Source organism: Folsomia candida, unplaced genomic scaffold (assembly GCF_002217175.1).
Source record: "Folsomia candida strain VU population unplaced genomic scaffold, ASM221717v1 Fcan01_Sc021, whole genome shotgun sequence".
Taxonomy (NCBI): Eukaryota; Metazoa; Arthropoda; class Collembola; order Entomobryomorpha; family Isotomidae; genus Folsomia; species Folsomia candida.
Genome location: NW_019091213.1, coordinates 1,764,363 through 1,784,924, shown reverse-complemented (window position 1 = coordinate 1,784,924; position 20,562 = coordinate 1,764,363). Strand labels below are relative to the sequence as shown.

Below are 20,562 nucleotides of genomic sequence, written 5' to 3'. Positions count from 1 at the left end.
CAAAGCCAGCACATTTTTTCACCACATACACACTGCATATGCACAAATTGGCTGAATCCAGACCAATGCATCAACCTGACGACGCGCTTAAAGTGCATTGCAATTCCATCACTGTGTACTTAACCATATTAACTTTTGCGAATCCTGCTGCAAACATTCAGTGTTCGGGGTCTTTAATAATAGTGTCGGCGGAACACATTGGTGGGTGTGAGACAAAGTTGCGTTGTTGGAACGTATGCATGCATTTAGAACTTTTTGTTAGCGTGGTGCGGTGCGGTAGTTGAGGAGTTGGTTGGTTTGGTTGAGAAGAGGGGGAGGTTAAAGACCTGCGATGCGGAAGCAGTATAAAGCGTGGATCGATGGACCACCACCACCACCACCAACGTTACCAGTACCACCACCGCCTCCCAGAAGGAAACTGGGTCAACTCAACAGCTGACTTGATACTATTTGGACCACTCTTAAAAAGCATGCGAACTCGGTCCGAAAAATACTACCCGGCTCTCTTTTTCTCGCTGAAGGAATTTTTCAGCCATGGTGCTCAGATTTCTATTTCTAAGGCCGATTAAATGATTGAGAAAGTAGAGCTAACTTTTACGTAACAAAATATTTGCGTGGACAAGTTCGGATGGAAAGTCTGGCGATTAAATTAAAATGGTGTGGCAGGTTTTTTTTCTCCTACCCGGAAAAGTTGCACTTATTTTTTTTCCATTAGAGTCGTCATCCATAACGAACTTACTCCTCCTGAGGACTCGTAGTAGTATGTAGTAAATAAATACTTGTGTCCACTCAATCACCCCGTTATACTTTCACCCCGGAGTGAAGCTACTCACTCCTCGTGCATGCTCTTTGAGTACCACTCTCATCAATCACATGCTTCATTTAACTTTGTCAACTAGAACAAATAATCGGATTTCTCTGATTGCAAGTAAATAAGGGGGCTCACTGCAAATATACCAACAGATAGACATTATCCTGACAGGAGACACTCACAAAATCACTGTTTCATATGTACATAAATGACAACGAACCCAAAATGCCACTCCCATTCTGTAGATAAATACATACAAGCAGAATTTTCAAAAAATGCAGAATTTAATTTTGTCCCAATTTATATAATACAAGTTTTGAATTTTCTGATTAAACTATTCATCCAGGTTTAACATACATAACTCATTTTTTTTAGTTTCCTCCAGCAAAAAAAAACTTTAATAAAAAAGAGAGAAAATTGGGAAAGTAGGTCAAAAGTCATTCTTTCTCTCGTACTACATACGTAAATCGGAGTATAATAAAGGTAGAAATTCCAGGACCGCCTGCACGACCAATTTCTGAATGCGATGCAAATTGCTTTGTGACACTTTGTTGAAATTCAAAGGATGCAGACGTATGTATGAGAGCACAAAGCACACACGACTACATTTTACTACTTGGACTCTATAAATTCATGTTTTCATCAACAAAACAACCTCATGCATGTATAAATGATGATGATGATGATGGGATACATGGTGGATGGATGAATGATGTTATCAGAGCCCGTGATACCGTTATGTCCTGGAGTGCATTGCATTCAGGGAGAGAGAGAGATACATTTTGGAAAAATTACACCTTGCTCAATAATGAATACATAAGCTCAGAAGGTAAAGTAAGTAAGTAAGTAAATGGACTTTAGTAAATTATACCCTTTCGACCTGGCATTTTTATTTATCAGGCCAGGCGGGATTAATTTCTTTTTTCTCTGTGTGGGTGCATCTAATTCGTGCCCATCGTTCATTTAAGACGTGTGCAACTTGTACAATGTGTGGAAAAGACGGGGAAGATTATGTAAAGTGTGTAATAAATTGTTGGATTTGGTTAGGGAAGAAATGAAAGCAATCAATTTAATAAGCGGGGGATGATTGTATCGAAAATGCGGGTGGGGTCATCATTTTTTTTCTTATGCCAGGAAAGTTATGTATTTAGTTACTTGGAGATGGAAGGTGGGCAGAAATTGTCTTCATTTCACACGTCAAGTCAAAAATATGTTGGTAATCATTCAGCTTGATTTTTATTTACTTTTTGAGGAAATCTCACGCTGCAAATGGAACCGGAACAGAAATACTTGTAAAAGGTGTTCTCTACAAATAAACTGAAAAATACGTTTGACCTAAATTTCTGATATGGAACAGGAAAAGGACCCCGTGAAATTTGAGACAATTTATTTTATTCTATTTCCTGTTTTAGCAGTCCCTTCATTACATCATCATCGTCAGGTTGATCTTAAGAAACTTCTTCTATACTTACATATACTTGGACATACGCACTCTAACCAGACCATCAAAGACACTTGATCTCAGACTTGTTCCATACATACATTTGCCTAAAAGCTTTTCTACACGTGGTCCTGGTTTGGATAAAGTAGCACGCAGACCGATTCACGTAACCGAGCTACATATACATACACACATAGATTTTTACTATCCGAGTAAATTGTCTCATCGCATCGCAGACATCTTTATAAAACACTAACTAACTACATACAATATTGAATATGTTTGGGTCTGCTGTACGTAGTGGTGGCGTGGTAAAAGAGTGTGATGTTTGCCAAGGAAAAAGGTAGTGCTCGGTATAAAAGCGACTCTAAATGTCCCGTTACTTGTTTTCTCCCATACACTGCAACACACTGCAATATTAGACGAATCCCATGTTAATGCACCTTGTGCATACTTTTACATATGCATCCATCCACTCACACGCTGCTATTCCTTTACCTCACAAACAATAACTTGCCTATCGACACATAACGGGCCTTTTTCTGCTTTTACAGCACTTTATGATGTGTGTGAATTGTTAAGTAAATCTTAGAATGTAAACCAACCCTCGTCTCCTCGGTCGGATGTCGGTGTTATTCCCACGTACCACTATCTATCTCTCCTCTTTTTTTATTTACCTGCAATCATCCCAACAAACAATCAACCAATTCCCTCAAGGCTTGTTAATATTCAAGGCGCAAATTAGTACAAAATTTATTTCAGGATATATGCACAAATTACCGTAAAATTGAAGGAAACTCATTACGTAAAAAACTCAGCATGGTTGAAAAAGAGGAGAAGACAACTATGATTTGCCATGTTATACACGAGACTAAAAAACTCTGCACGCTCAAAATTGCTTGATGACCTACATTCCCTTGTACACTTTACCCACTCACACACACACAAACACACACACATTCACATGCATACGTATATAAAGCCCAACATGAGATAGTCTCAGAGGAGTTTAGTTAACTCGGGTATTATGAGAATGGATAATATGGATTACCAGCCAGCCAGCCAGCCAACTATACGCTGTGTTTACGACAGTGATATGCACACACTGAATTAGCAGCATAAAAAAAGCTCGAGTGGGTGCAGTTCCACAAACAAGACTCGGCTTCGTTGCGAAATGTAATGAAATGAGCAAAACAAAGTATATTTAGCATTTTTGTCGTAATTTTGTGGAAATGGTTTCTCTAAATTCTAAATGTACTTATTTTCTTTAATCAATATTATATTTTACTCGTAATATGTAAACTAAACCTACCCTATTTGCATAATACGGTTACAATTTTGCATGGAAAATATGCATGGATCCACAAATGTATGGAGTATTTATTGCATAAACCTTTAAGCTGTAGAATTAAAGATATTATGTATGTACTTGTGGCATGATAATATTTAATAATAATTGATTTGATGCAGCTACTACTTTTTTTCTGTGAGACATTGTTTTATGTGCATTGTTGTAAAGTTGTTGGGGTTATTACGCTCATAAAGTTTGACAAGTCAATAGCAATAATAATAATAATACGGTCTTCGTGTCGTTGTCCGTATAATTCCTGCAACCATTATTATCCTGCCAAATGTGTAAGTAAAACAAACCGAGCAAATGCACCAATTCGTTTATTAAAAAAACAGAAATATTTGCTTGCATGAGATAAATCGCGATTTATGAGGATTTTAATACACGCAAAAAATTTCACAAGTCTGTGCATGCATACCGATTGTTACTTACTAACTAACTTGATCGCGGTTGTTGGCTTATCATTCAACGAAAAGTAGGCCATTATCTTTTTCACTTTTGCAAATATTTGGCAAATATAATAATAATCCTGCTTTGCTTGCTTGCTGGATATGGTTTTGCTCTCAAATCATGTAGAAAAAAGTAAAGCAAATATTGGAATTGACGGAAGAGGTGATAATAAACAAATTCCATTATAAATAAGTACATTCTATTGGATTGGAAGATTAACGGAACATTCAGATGATATTCTTTCTGAATGAAATGATAAATTTGGGTATGAATGGATTTTATGAATGGTATGAAATCAAGATTGCTTAAAATTCTTACCGTCTCTTGACATTCCTAAGCGAAGGCATTTTTGCAGCCGGCAGTACTGGCACCGATTCCTGTTGACCCTGTCAACCACGCAGTTTTTAGACCGGGGGCACTGGTAGTTGACCACGGAGGACTGACTCCTTCGAAAGAAACCTTTGCATCCTTCACAAGTTATGACGCCGTAGTGGACACCGCTCGACTTGTCCCCACAAACCTTGCACGGAATGATCTCGATCTGAGCTGTAATTCATAAAGAAGAATACAAAATTTAGTAAATTAGGTAACACTAATTCACTTCATAAAACAGGAGTCTTATGATGATTCCCATACCGAAATGAAACCCCGGAATGTAATCATAACCAAAATGGTGATAGTAATATGCGTCAAACTCCATCTCTCTATTTAAACTAATCGTTCTGCGAATATTATGCATATACTGGTCCCACCCAACTTTGTGTCGAGACCACTACCAGACCTTCACCCAGTTCCCAGATTGATTTACTTTTCGAAATTATTTACTTAATAATTTCGTTACTAGAGTTAGTCTTTGGTGTCACTTTACTTTCACTTTGTCGATCAGAGAGAAAGCGAGTGACTCTTTGGTCGAGGAGGACTCTGGGACGAGTAACCAAGCCAAGATCATGAGTTTTTTGGCCAGGGTCAATTTAGCCGTATTTAAAGTTTTAAAATACACAAGGAAATTGTTAGCCTCCAATTTCTCATTACTTTTACTTTCCCCCGATGCCAGATACATATGTCATTGTACCGAGAAACCAAAGCAATTAATTGAGAAGGTTGATAATTGCTTCAATTTTACCTCAAACTTAATTGTCCTGGGGGAATTAACAGTGCAGCTTTCGTGGGTACTTTTAATTTCTTCTTGCTCGATCAGATAAGATAACACAAATTGAGTGGGGATTACATTAAACTGAGCAAAAAGTCAAATTAAAGTATCCACATAGTTGGCCTCTTCTCCAACTAAACGATTTTGAAATTTGAGGCCACGTCTAATTGGAATTTTGCATAATATTCTGCAATCCTTTAAAAAATGCAAAAAAGGCTTTCTATCCACATATGATCTTCAAAACCAACCAACCATCCGAGCACTTTCTCTCTCTCTCTCTTTGAAGTTACAGGTAATTTTGCTAATACCAAAATAATTGAAACGTTGATCGGCTATTATTACATATTTTACATACTTGCTCCATGCACTCGGTTTATTCAGCCTAGATTTTTTCGGGCTAAAAATCGAACATGTGCAGGTAGGTAGGATTCATACATGCACAGAGAGAAATCGGTGGGGATCAACTTTAACCTTTGTAAATTACGCCGAGAGAGAGAACACGTTCATCGTTCAACCCAGAGCAACCTGTCCGTTCGGAGAGAGAGAGAGAGAACTGCATATGTAGATACGTAAGCCGGCAGAAGATTCCCCGGAGCAAGGGAAAGTTTAAAACGGGCGAAACTCCGAACCGGGTAGACACGAGAAAGCGAGAGCGAATGGAAAGTGAATCAATTAAATGTGTCCTTGAGTGGTTGCTTCCCTCCTGCCAGGATTGACACGAAATGAGCATCAAAACTCCCCTTCTATTCAAACACACTACCAATTAAGTATTTTCTAAACACAAAAGTTTTCTCCAATTGCACTATCATTTGATCCTATCGGAAACTTACTTTTTAAACCAATAATTTGCATACTCTGGACTTGACAAATTTTAATATTATATGCCCAATTTTCGCAATCGTCTCTTGTTAACAGATTTGCATCACTGTAAATATTGGGATTGACCTTTTTTCCTACTTTGGGCTGGACTTGACCAAGAAAAACAATGCATTTAGGACGAAAACCAGTACCCATTAGTATGGAAATTCCACACGTGGTGTAATTAAGAAATCCAATAACAATGACCTCAAAAATCTGTAAAGTCCGTTAACTTGTCCAGCACAAATAGCAAATTTTTAGTTAGGCCTACATTTAAAAAAGTAGACCGTTGTACTACGCAACTAAAATTAACCACACCACGAAAACACAGAAACCTTATCAGTTTTTACCCAAACAAATAGTTTGTTTGGTTATTACAAATCATTCCCATTTCACAAATTGAAACAAATTTACACAATAATTGAAACCAAACTTGTACAAAGTTCTCATTAGTTTGTTTTGCAGTTATTGCTGAAAAGTTGAAAGTCCGTTGGGGTGACGCATTACTCATCATTACGAACAAAATGGCCATAGTGCAATGTCATGTCGATCAACTTTATGAATCGACTAGCAGCTTCTAGGAAAATGTGTAATTCAATTGCATTTCAGTCTAATAAATTAAAGCTAACGACGCAAAATACACGCATGCATTGCAATAATGTTGCCTCATCAAAAAAGCTACTAAAACAGCTCTAAATAGGTTTCAACGAAACAAACCAAATGACCAAGGTGAAGTTGCAGTCGTCCAAGTTTATAAACGTAAACTGCTATTCGACAACAAGATACGAATCCCCACGTGAAAAAATGATCAAGTGAAGCACAAATTTCAATTTTAGTTAAATTCGTTTACAAATACAAAAAACTAATTAATTACTTAATTCCTCCCTTAAACGGTTCGCATTTACACCTCCTCCCACGCAACCCAGTCGTTTAACAGCTCTTTAGCTTTGATTCGCCAACTGTATGCATCCGCTCCCCAATGAGAAAGCAAAAATCTTAGTATTCTCAGATATCCAACATTGCTAAAATTATACAGAATTGTCAAAAACTCTTCATGCATGCACGAAACGTAATTGTTCGTTTGGATTACAACAAGTACCTTCATCATCCATCCACCAACGAAGCAAAGTCTGCAGGTAAGAAGCAAGCAACGGTACAATTTGCGCAGACATTTTTTTTGCCACGGTGCATACCCTTTATCGTCAACCATTTTGATTCTGATGTAATTTATGGCTTTGAAATTACATTATTTTTGTGTTACACAACATCCTCAAGTGCGTGTTTTTTCACAACTTATTTTCTTGAAGCCTGAAGTTCAAGTCTCACACACTTGCTCAATACCACGTTAGATTGCACGCCTGATTTGTGAAATAATATGCAGATATTTCACTGATATCAATTTTAATTTAATTATTTAATGAGAAATACGTAACCAGAAAATCAACCACTGCCAGACACTCAGCATCTGCATTGGTAGGTGAGTCGTATAATAAATGTGGTGAGACGCGCGAGACCCTTCAAGGCTCAAGGTAAAGGGATTGCTCAACTCTTGGCAGCCTTTTTCTCAGCAATCTTCTCTCTGCAGCAATAAACGGGTTTGTGACTGCTGCTGATAGGAAAAATTGTATGACTGACTCTTGCTTATTTCATTTCGATGATGTGGAAATGATATCGAACACGCATTTTTATAAAAATGGTGACCAATAATGAGAGGTGATGTAAGGGATGAGGTTGATAGTGCTGGTGGCTGATTCACGTTTAATATGATTCACCTTAATTGTTAATTGCTCATTTAACTTGTGGTGATTGATAATAATAGTAATAATAATAAGGGAGCTAAGGGTTAAGGTACGGCTTGAAGGTGACCAACTTTTCCACTAAAAGAATTATTGCCAATCTAACCAGCATTTTTATTTTTTTTACGTTTGATAAAAAAGCCGCATGTTAAGAACCTCAGCAGAAACATTTCATCAATTCTCCTTAAAAAATTCAGACAATCAAAGAGTATTCGAACACATGGAATCGTTTGTCTCAACAAGTTCCAGATTGGGCAAGTAAATAGTTGGTTACTAAAATATGCATGAGAATGAGACCCACATCTGTCACCCACCGAATTACGGTGTTTACGTATGCTATCTATCTGTCTTCATTGCTGCGAACGAGTTGCAAGCAAACCCAAAAGAAGAACGATCAACAACCTCTCACCTACTTTTACACCTGGATATCAATACATTTCCATGAATTACATAATGCACTGCCATTTAATTGCTGACGGGAGTGCATTCAAATATTTATTTAATTGTCTCGGAACAATACCAAAAATAATAAAATACATATTGTCTCGGAAGAGGTGAACTAAGGAAATTGAATTGTACATTCACAAATATTCAAATTCCTCCGCATTGTGCATAGGCACCTTTTTATTCCACAATTCCAGCCGGAGATGAGCATCCCATTATTCGTCGCGCCCCACTTATCATCCTCAAAACAATGACAAACTTATTTTCTGACGCATAAAAACAAAAATCTGCACATTTCCATGTAAATTCTACTCTCGTCCTTCAAGGGATGTTGACCCGACTCCGCCTGTTTATGCGCAATTCTGTGAGTATATACGACGTATGTATGCATGAGGTCTTTAACTGCTAACTATTACAGTTAGTTAACAAACTAACTAATGCAATAACTAACTCTGGTTGGCATGCTCAATGCCACTTGCAAATCAAACCACATCATATGCACACACGCCACGAGTAGTAGTGCAGCTAGCAGGCTGAAATTTATTGTAACTCTGCTGCAGAAGGCAAACTTTCCTTTCTGAATTTATTTTATGAATCACATCACCAAGTTGGAAAAATCCCAAGCATTCTCGATTCTATGAAATATTATTATTAATGCTGTACAAATGTATGTACATGAGTTGCACCAATATGTATAGCATCACCACCACCACCAAATAGTGCTCGTATACGTGCCTGCCTGCGTAATAAAGCGTGCACATTCACCTCGAGTTGCGAAAAAGTTTGCAACAACAAAAATAATTAAACAGATACATATCGTTGGTTCGTTCGTGGTACAAGAGAACCGTTTTGATTTCATCTTTGTGATTGATACAATTATGTAATGTAAGTGATTGCTGGCTGATTGTGGATGTCTGTGTGATGAGAGAGAGACTCACATTCAAGGTACAAAGGTCATTATTCAAGTTTAAATATTTCTTAACAATAAGTTGCAGGAGGATTTAATTTTTACTGAACTATTTACCATTAATTGATGCCGAAATTATGAGAAACATTAAGTGAAAGAATTAATCATGCGTAGAATACCGCAAATAAAACATTTGTGGATTCGTGTCGACATTTTTATTGCGATAATGTTGTTTTTTTTTGTATATAGGCATTTTATAATTTTGTCAAGTATTTCTTAAAACATAGTGCTAAATGAAACGTTACAAAAATGGCTTCTTTTTTTACACACTTTGTTCTTATGAAATTCTGAAATCACTTAAAAATAATAAGTGATATTCCCTTAAAAACTACACCCAACAGAAGAGAGAGACTGCTTCAAGCTAAGTATTATGCAACCCGTGTGCTGCACTAGGCACAACCATATCATCAACTCTACACGAATTCGCTAGTACAAATTCGCCTGCAAAATCCAATCCACTGATGAACGGATGCTAGCCAAGCTAGCTAGCTGGTTAGTTAGGTAAATCTGCTAAAAATCAGTTAACACAACAATCCAAAATATGTACGTTCAAATTCAAAGGCAGAGATTTAGAATAGAACTTTTCAGTCTGGTAGTAGTCGTGGTTAAACAGCAAAGTTAAGCGAAGCTTGTAACATAACTGTACTCTTTCTACGTAGGTTCGTTCGTATGGTGGTGGAAACACGCTTTTTACAGACATGCCAGCATATAGAATGCCTACTCACTCACTCAATATATACATCGACTACGAGTACAAATGAAGGAAAGGAAGAATAACTGTACTTTTACATGCACGCGATAAAACACAATGGATGAAACATGGAAAACGTTCCAATTTTGCAATTTTCTGCACAGAATATTTACCAATTTAGCAAATTAGTCTATATAGTCTGCACATTTTAATACCTTGATTATAAATAATATTGTACTGATCGATTTGCTTAAACATCTTAAAGGTTAAAAATGTCTCATTTTTTTCATAATACCCCAATGTTGCATAGTTTCACGTAAAAGTCATGTTTTAGCCAATTTGCAAAAATTCGCAAAATTTTGCACTATTATTTGCCGAACCCCATCCTCCCACTTGAATGGGTGATGGTGATGATGATGATATCACTGAAATCTGGTCTGGTCGTAGAGTTGGCTTGGTGGCAATACACTCTTAACAGCAACAAACATCAATCCACCACCGACAAGAGAGCAGCAGGCAGAGCGTCGACCTACTTTTCTCTCTTACGTAGTCAACTCCAATGTATGTAGTAGCTCTCATGATGATGTATAAAAAAATGCCAACAAGCCAATAATACCAGCACGAGTAGGCACCACCACGTTGTTTGTTAACGATGATAAGCCAAACCAACCAAGTCTGTTAAGTAAAGTCTCCTTTGCAATGTTGAACCAGCAAACGCACCAATATTCGCAATTTCCACATATTTATTCCATTCCAACTCTTCTCTGGCTGGGCCATTTTATCACATTTTTTATATCTATCTGAAAAATAATACTGCTGGTATTACCCCAAAATCAGTAGGCTTCAGCAGTTATTATATGATGATGATGATTAGGTAATAGATAATTTGTTGGATTTTTTTCTAAAAAACGTAGACGTAATTTTCATAAAATTGTGTGTATATAAAAAGCTGCAATAAAAAATAATGTAGTCATCACGCAAAATATGCAGTCTGTAGGATCCATAATTGAAAAAGCAAAAATGTATCCTAGACCCTTATTTCATTATTCTTCTTCTTCTTGTATCCTTCCCAAAAAGTTAATTGCTTTGTTTTCCTCATGGGCCTTATTTTTCAATAATAAGATTATATTGTTACTTTCATACATCCAATCCAATCCGGTAGTCCGACAACATTCAAATGTCCACTTATTCTATTTTATGATATCCATGCCCACATCCAGCCAGAGAGAAGAAAGAAAGACTTTCAACACGGAAGATAACAAAACACGAACGAACCTATCTATCTATTTAACCAACCAACAACATAACGGAACGTGTATATGGACGTAGAGTAGTAAATGGGACAGTGGCGAGACTTGAAATAAATATTCAAAGTCAGTGTCGTGTAGCTCTTTTGGTAAGGAAAGTAACAATAATATCAACAAAAAGTGTCTGGACCGGACCAAGCCGTGTTTATTACGTATCTATCCTGCATGTCTTTAACTGTAAATAATGAAGAATTTGAACCGTAAATGAGCCTAGTAAATAATACTCACTCACTGGATTTGACTCCCATTGCGAACGATTGCATTGCTTCGTAATATGAATAGTGAGACAGGGTCATAAAATGGGCAAGATTATTATCTTCTTCTTCTTCCGTATTCCCTGCTAAATTTTACACAATTCGGTCTTCATCTCGTCACAATTTTGCCGTGGGTACATATTTATTAGGAGAGAACCACTCCTGAAGAACTGACTACGATAGAAGGAAGGTAGGTACATAGGAGTAAATAGGCTCAAATTTTGTGTTGGCCTTCAAGAACCACATAAAGGCACCTGATGATCTGACCCTTGAAAGTCTCTCGGGCCTTAAACTTCCATCCATCACCTGTAAAAGTCTCCTCGGTAAATACAGTATTCACTCCATGTTTGATGACGTGACGGATAATTGGCTTGCATTTCACAGGTATCTGCTGCTATGCTGCCTGGAAGGTTTCACGTAATTTTGCGTTCCTCTTTGACTAGAAGAGTTCGTTGGGAATTGGATGTCAGTAACCTGACCTGTGATGGGCCTTGAGAAAAAGTTCATTATTATGCTTATTCCATACCTGCGCAATGTTACATTACTACAATTCACCACCCCTCAGTTCGTTAACTCCTATTTATTTAGAAGAGTTTGTTATAATTTCACGTATGAAATAAAAATAATCTCATGAATTTAATTTGAACTATAACAAATTATAATTGTTAAAGCGAACTTGTATTTTATGGCGATTTATTTATATATGCATGCATTATACAAGTATCAGCTTGAAATAATAAAAATTCTGTGTGTTGGCAATACTTAAATATTGTTTTGGAATTTGAGAGTTCAATACACTCATAATTTTTTTAAATGGTACAAATCAATCGATTTCTTACGCTGCAAATCTATTAAATACATTATGTATTATTCTCACAATTTACTTTATATCTCTAAATCTTGCATAATAATGTAGAATTCGATTAATTTATTGTAATTATTGTTAAACAACTCGCACTCTGACATCACTTCCACATCTGACTTTATAAGGCATGGTCAGTAATCTCACTTTTACAATGGAAAGAACAAAGTAGCAGGAATTGAAGTGTGTATGTATGCATGTGCATATAAACAAATAGAATTTTTGCATTACTTACAAGGAATGCAAAAATAAGAGAAATTTTTCCTGCAAAATGTTTTCACTTCCTTAGTCATAATTTTATATCCCTTCATCGTATCACTCGCTCGCTATCATATCGCCATCGCCAACCACATCACATCACAAACAATACCTGCATAAGAAAACTGGTATTTTTTTATTCAACGTAAAATTATAATGTGTCGGTCGGTAGTACATGCGACTAACTGTTTTTATTTCCTCACTTCTTCCTTCCCATTTTGCTACCACTTTATTCGTTCCCTCACTTCATTGTTACCAGTTTTGTGACAAGTTATCAATTGGAGTTGTGACTTTATTATAAAAATTTGAAATGGCTGACAACGAAAATTTTAGAATGGACCTTTATGTACAAACGTTTCAAATATTTGAGTAGAATTTACAGTTGCATAAATACACTTACTACGTAGAAGTGTATGTATTTATGTTGTGTAATTTTACGAAAATAATTCATCATCACGTGATGATTTCTAATAACGAGTTATTGACACCCACTATTAACAAACTCGATTACTTTTATTTGTCTAGATTTTTATTGACTATTAGCGTTCACTCGTTAACAAATAGTTAGAAAGGAGATGAGAATAATGACTGGTTGGTTTGGTGACGGGTTCAAATTACATTTTGGTTTTGACATTTGATCCGTTTCCCACATCAAAATAAATTCCAGATGAATGGGTACTGTCGCCCTCTAATACATACAAATTATCATCACACTCCATGCCCTTTGCATTATGACAAGTATACGTTATTCAGATAATGATTGGTGGGATTTGTAATCCCCAAAATTATTATGAAATGTCACTCCTCATATAATTTTGCAATAACGCAAAGGTTGAAATTGGTCTAGTTATCCAAACCAATGGCAGGTTGATGCATTATTGCATTTTTTTGCAAATCATCACAATCCAACTAATCAGAATGAATTTGTGCAAGCTCAGCCAGCCAGAAGTAACTGCACTGTACCACATTACGTATATTATGTCATTGTTTTCATTCAATTTCGTTACACTCACGTTAAATCGCATCATCGGTCGTCGATCTTGCTTTATTGCAAAGACGACATTTAACTGTTATGCTCGGAACGTGCCGTTTTCTGGTTACACCGACCGACACAAAATTACGCCAAACGACATGAGACAGTAGTGGATTTTTGCATTCCAAAAAATATAATGGCTGACCATCCGTGAAACGTTATACATTTTTTTTCTACGTACAAGCCAATGAATGTATAAACAGTGTACATACAAATACGGTAATGAGTTGTTGCAAAATGTTATGTCTTATTAGGCATTAGGCTTCTGAGAATAAAGGCCCAGCCGCCAACGACCACGTTTACGTTAAAAAAATCTATTTCCGTGAATTGAACCTTTGAACCCATGTAAAGTATGAATTTAAGTTCGGTGCTGCTGTGAATGTCTTGGTCTCGGTCAAGGAATTATTATTAGCGGAACAATAATGCAAAATAATTGTATTGCGGGGTGTTGTACTCGTCGTACCTACTCATGCAATACAATGTGCAACTGACTAATATACCTATTCACGCAATACAATAGGTATTCACGTATCATTTGAAAATAATTTGCACACAAATTTTGATAGCCAATTAATACCAATTATAACCCAAACTACGAATTGTGGTCACCCCATACTCATCAAAAATTCGCTAAATATGAAAACATTGACTTTATCGCATATTAAATCACCCACTTGTAATGAGCGAAATTACTCGCAGTTTTACACACTGCATATTAATACGTATTGCACGAGAGAAGGTTAACGTCCTTCTCTCTCTCTCATATTTAATAAGCAAGTAAGCACATGCAACATCACTGATTGTTGGATGAAGTTGAGTAGGGCAATGCTACCAAACAGCCAGCCGAGTAATAAAATAATTGCTTGGTTGCTATTCATATTCAGGGAATGGCAAATACTAAAAGTGATTCTGTTGGTGTTGAGTACTATGAATGATGCGATGCAGTTGTTGCAGTTGCTAAATTTAACACTTTTATGGCATGTGTAACACTAGGCCAGTGATAAAAATGTAGTTTAACAGTGCACTTATACTAGAATGCCACATGGTCAAGTACCGAGAGGAAGATAACTAACACGGCGAAATGCATTATATTTTGGCAAGGTGTAGATATTTGTTTGAAAAATGCATTCTAAAAAATTTATAATCGCAGTAGAAATCGGACAACTCATTAGGAACAAGCCACTTAAATTGGGATTACTTCATGGTGAACGATGCATCTATTTACTATCAAAGGTTAAAGGGTACACAACTAGCTCTTTGTGGTTTTAATGTTTGATTTGGTCATCAATTCTATAACATTTTTTGTCCAATTTGCACTCATGTCACAATTAAATGCCATCAATCACCCACTCACTCACTCGTCACCACAATGAAAGTTTGAAATTTTTGCTAACTTTTTGTCCTGTACAAAAAACAGCGAGTAATGATATCAGCACGACTCTTCTCGTGCCAACTTTTTTCGAAAGAGTCGGCATAATCGATCAATCAATAATTTGAAAATTGATGTATCTTCTTCTTCTTCTTTGTCATATGTACATAAGTACTTTCATAGATTTCTATTCATTGGTCATCACTAACAACCAAGATCCAAGTGCAGTTTGAACTTTATATTATTTTTACATCCTTAATTCCCTTTCCTTTCCATCCGTAGAGTGTGAACGAGAGGATAAAGGATTGCATAACTTTACACCATTAACGAGTATCAAGTTTCATTTTTATAGTGCATCTCGATATTTTTTATCACCATGTCCTGCATGTATGTATCTAACTCTCAATAGCGCAATCCCTTCGTAATTGGTAACGTTCAAAATTGCATACTTTATGTAATTTCAGCCATCTTTTAAATCGATTCATGAAGGATGAGAGGACTATCATGTAACAAATAAAATTCAGAATTCATACTTCTCGTCGTCACCATAATAATAAAACCTAGTGCAATAAAGGGCAGTCCATGCATATGGGAATTTGAGTAGTAAAGTAAACCCCAAAATCGGACAGGGTTTATGAAAAGGTATTCAGCAGAAGGAGACGGCAAACCCATGCATAAATGCAACTTGACAAAAGTAACTGTAAATTTACAACAACGTTATGTTCTGTATAATCTCGACAGCTCTTGGCCTGACTCATCCACAGGGTTGAGATGGACCAAGCAAACAATATTTTTTTTCTACGCAATTATTTATGCATAAGAAATGAATATTATTATATTCTGCACTTTAAAGTTTTAATGATAGTTTACACAACACATACATTCGTTACCAGACCGCCTAGTAGCATAATAATTACTGAAGAATAAGATTTGTAACAATCTAACACTTTTTTTCTGCAAAAACAAAGTATGTAAACCATTTTTATTTTAGCAAAGTCTCAATAGCACTTGTAAACAAGACACGAGTCTCGGATTGCTAAATACGTTTCTATCTTGGTCACAATTTGCAACATTCATAAGTATTAGTTTACGAGAAATATGGGACTCTCATGGATATGCATATTCCAGATATACATATTTGCAAATATGTGAGTGAGTGACGTTGCCAAAATGAGTGAATGTTCCTCCTGGTGAAAGCGACTTTTTGGCCATTACTATTACACAAATTGCAACCCATTGCATTGCATCCCATCTCATCACATTGCATATTATTATGTTCGCCGTTCACTACAAAAATCATGCAATCCTGCTCCTTCGTTAGTTAGCTGTGCGTTTGTACAACTCGTCTCGTCTCGTACATATATTTACTACTACTTGGCAATGCAACAATCTCTACCCATCACACGAACCTGCTATGCTTACTGTTTCTCATTTTTTTGATATAATATACACTCACTCAAGTGACTTTCACATTATTAAATATTACGTTATACTGTTATGTGTGGTACTAGTTTTTTTAAAAATATTTTATGCCACGAATGTTACGCTATTATTATCATTATTATTTAAATGCATTTTGCTCCACAGTTGTATGCAATTTCTATTTAGTTTTGCCATGTGTGCGGCTAATTGTAATTTAATTATTATTATGACGCCGTTTCCACATTTTCGCGAAGGAAGATTTCACTAATGAAATACGAATGTGTAGATAATACCTTTAATCGAGCCTGGCGAGGGGGCCGGGGATGAGGATGGAGACGGTAAATCCGTCACGTTTTTGGTTTGAGAAGCCCAAATCTTATCCCACATATCCATCTTGGATAAGTGTTTGAGTTTGTGGAAAATTTAGCGGAAAATAATTAGTACGAAATCCCCCAAAAATCCGTGTATTGTACTTTGCACTTTATTTACAAGTCACTTTTTCATACGAAATCCATGAGGTAATTATTCTCATTTTTTTCTTCCTCGGTTAATAACCCAGCACACTGACACGTTAAGTTATTATAGTTAAATCCTCCGTTACAGAAAAGCTCGAGACTTCACCATCTCACACCTTCACTCTTTTTAACAAGCATTAATAAACTGATTTATTCAATCAATTAATTATTGTAAGTATTTAACGTTTATCGATCCATGGATCGATCACCTCAGTTTAATTTTTGCAATTGTTATATTATTTTGTTTGTACGGGGCAAAATTATTTTTCAAATGGTACTACCTCTACGAGTAGTAGAGATCAAAATGGCTTTTTTTTGCAAAAAAAAATAATTTCGAAAAATATTTGCACTACGAGATCTCGTCTGTAATGAATTTGCAAGCTTTAACACGAGTGAGAAGAGCAAAGAAAATCGTCCGCACACTTGCTCAGAACATTTCCTACTGACACACTTTTGGACTGAACACACTCAACCCATCGCAGCAGCAGCAGCAGCAGCAGCGAGTTGCTAGTTGGTTTGGCAGAATACAACGCTATGCTATTCCACCACGGGTTATTAGTTACCAAGTAGGAGTAAGTTGAGTTAAGTTAAGTTGGAGTTGGTGTGTGCGGTTGGCTGGGATGCATATTATTAGTTAGGAGACGAAGAATAGTTGTAACAGGACTATTACTCGATCCTTTACTTAACTTTGCCTAGCTCAAGTTAACAATGCTACAAACTCGGTGTGTGTGTGTGTGTGTGTATGTGATAATAATGACTTTAGTGCAATTTTTGACGAGAATTGAATAATAGGAATTGTTATCAATCTCGTTGTTTGTGCATACAAATTAAATCAATTTCGCCGTGTTTAGTCGGGCTAATTAGGGTCAGGTATTATTATTAGGTATGAGTTAAACTTGACTATGCACCAGTGCAAATCAAACGACAAGTAGACATGCTTAAATCATTTGAGACAGACAAAATTTGAATGTTTTTTTTATAAAAAGTAAGACTTTGCTGCCGTAAAATAATTAAATGGAAAAATGTTTTTTTGTTTAACAAAATAAAGATTGAGTAGCTTTGAGATTTAACTGCATTATTAAGTGAATTTAAGTATGCCAACTCGCAATATGTGTATTATTTGCCAAAAATATTGTGGCATATCCCAGTTCGTTTGTCCATATCCAGCGATTAAAGTAGGCGGAGAGAATATTATTTGTTTTTTTGGTGAAAGTAAAAGTAAAGCAGTGAGGAGAAAGCCGCCTCCAATTTCATCGTTCTTCCCAACTTTGGCTGACAACACGCCGCGTGTCGTGGTGGCAGAGTGAACCAGCAGCAGGAGCAGTGTGCCGATCCCCTAATACGGAAGTCGTCCTTTCCCTGTGTGCAAATCTGGCTGAGAGCGAGTGAGCGAGAGCGAGGAGTAACTTTCTCTCCCACTTTCGGAGTTTTGGTCAATCAACCCGGCAGCAACCCGAGTTGGGTGAGTTCGAGTTTCGGTCCTAAGCCAACAGCCTCTTGTTCAAAGAAGGAAACGCGGAATGGAACGTTCAACTTGTTCCCAACCCAACCAAACTCACTCCTCGCAAAGAGGCGTATGTACGTATGGCTCTGTGTGGTATGTGCAAAAATCCGGTGAAATTGCTCATGTTTGCACTCCACATTTTTGTCAGGAATGAATTGGAAATTTCTCAAATTACAAATGGATGGCATACTTTGCTCACTAAAATTTCTACAGCTATTCGGTGAGATTAATGTAAACACATTTTTCTTTCTTGGTGGGTGAGGATGATGAGGAAGAACATTGTCCGAAATTTTTCTACATGTCAGAACAACAACTCCTCACATTTCCAAGAATCCTTTATCCTTTGCTTCGGTTTGTCTGTGTAGTAGTTTCATCGGCATAACATCCCTTTCTATCTACGAGTCGGGATTATTATTACTTGCGCGAAATGGGTGAAATTATGGAGGGATAAATCGGACAATGGAGATAACGAACTGTTTTTCCGATTTCATTATTGATCACATGGCAAATAGAGGAGATAGATGAGTTTGTGTGAGTTCATCACACGGAAACTGGGCAAGAAGGTGTCGATGTCTTTCGTTCTTATTGTCTACAAAAAATAGAGAAAAGAGAATGCGACCATGCTCCTCAGGAAAAAAAAGAAGAAGCAAAGAACCGAGAAAGAGAGGAGGAAATGAGTGGCACGAGGAACCGACGAAAGAAAAATTCGCGATTTTGTGCGAAACTTTACAGTTTTTTTTGCTAAACGCTAAAAACTATACGCATTTTTTAAATAATTAAATTAACAAAGTATTCATCCGGTGTTTGACTACATTTCTATTTTTGAATATATTGTTAATTTAAAAAATTAATTTCATCCTCATCATTTAAATCACATAATGACAAAATCCGCATTTAATTTCCGCTGAACTCCACCACATGACGAAATCCAGCCCATGCGAGAGAGAAAGAAAGCTCTCGCCATGTTCCAGTGAAGTGAAAGTCATCCATCCGTCCATTGTTTCTCTAATGACTTTCACATCACCGCCACGCAACCACTACAAAGCACCACAGCCACGAATGGATGTAATCCACTCACCCAAGAAGATGACTTGACGTCGCTGGGTGTACATGACATTTCCATCAACTCCAGAAGAATCATACCTCACTCCTCACTCTCATCCATCCCAATTCCCATCCGAATAATAATAACTCTGCCAAATTCTAATCAAACTTTGTCCCCCACTTTTCCTCTAGCCACCAACCAACGCTGGTTAGGAACTCATCGAGAAATTATTACACTGTTCCGCTCTCTTTGCCGAAAGGAAGAATAACAACGAAACGTATGGCTCCTGCTAAATACACGGGAGAAGAATCGCTTTGATATTTATGAAGCGCAATTCAACACCACTCACTCACCAACTAACTAACTAACTAACCAACTACCCCTTCTGGTAGCTTTCTCTCTGTATACCGTGCATGGCTTAGGCAGTTATTGGCATGTCAGGTCATTAACTCACTCTCTCGGGAATTCGTACATAAATACTCAGCTATTCGCAAAGCAGCAGCAGCAGCAGGAGGAGGAGGAGGAAGAAAGCTCAAGTAACAACATCATGCAAAAGTTGAAACCTTTCATTACGATGAAACCGCCTGGACAACACGACACGACACACCAAGTGAAGCAACAAACTGCATTTTACTTTATAATTTAATGACCCCAATGCTCATCTGAAGTGTAATGTTGTTGACTTGTGTCGCTTCTAATTTGTCCGCGTCATCTCATCTCGCACACATTTTGGCAGGCCACGCCACGCCACCGCCTCGTAGACTAAATGAGTAACGTTGTTGCATAAATGTACATGCATGGATCAAGATAAGTGGTAGCACAAAGTAATAAATTGATTGGATCAAATTTTGCAAGCAGACCTTTCTACCATGAAGTGCAAAGTTCTTACGTAACGAGTGCAACTTGCATTTTATCCCATTCTTTTCTTACACAGTGTCAGTCAATAATACTGCCATAAATTTGCGCCAATAATGGAATAAATTATCCCATGACTGGATGGAGAGGTACATAAATCGTCAGAGTTTATAACCTCA

General features: G+C 36.9%; 1 protein-coding gene and 1 long non-coding RNA gene across 6 annotated transcripts in view; both read right to left on the bottom strand.

Moving 5' to 3' along the window:
- Positions 1-20,562, bottom strand: part of LOC110858311 (probable nuclear hormone receptor HR3) — a 31,487-nt gene that overhangs the window by 6,500 nt on the left and 4,425 nt on the right. For 4 of the 5 annotated variants that reach the window (XM_035858755.1, XM_035858756.1, XM_022107024.2 and 1 more), the window contains exons 1-2: positions 16,758-17,429; positions 4,372-4,599 (exon numbers count right to left, since the gene is read on the bottom strand). In XM_035858755.1, the coding sequence (XP_035714648.1) occupies positions 4,372-4,599; positions 16,758-16,857 (328 nt within the window). In that variant the 5' untranslated portion in view covers positions 16,858-17,429. Of the gene's footprint in view, positions 1-4,371; positions 4,600-16,757; positions 17,430-20,562 lie in introns of those variants that run through there. The other variant, XM_022107026.2, reaches the window with a different exon arrangement.
- On the bottom strand, positions 1,121-3,472 carry LOC118438446. The gene is made up of 3 exons (XR_004836799.1): positions 3,033-3,472; positions 2,858-2,929; positions 1,121-2,662 (listed from the first exon to the last, which is right to left on the bottom strand). It is a non-coding gene; the product is annotated as an uncharacterized LOC118438446 (long non-coding RNA).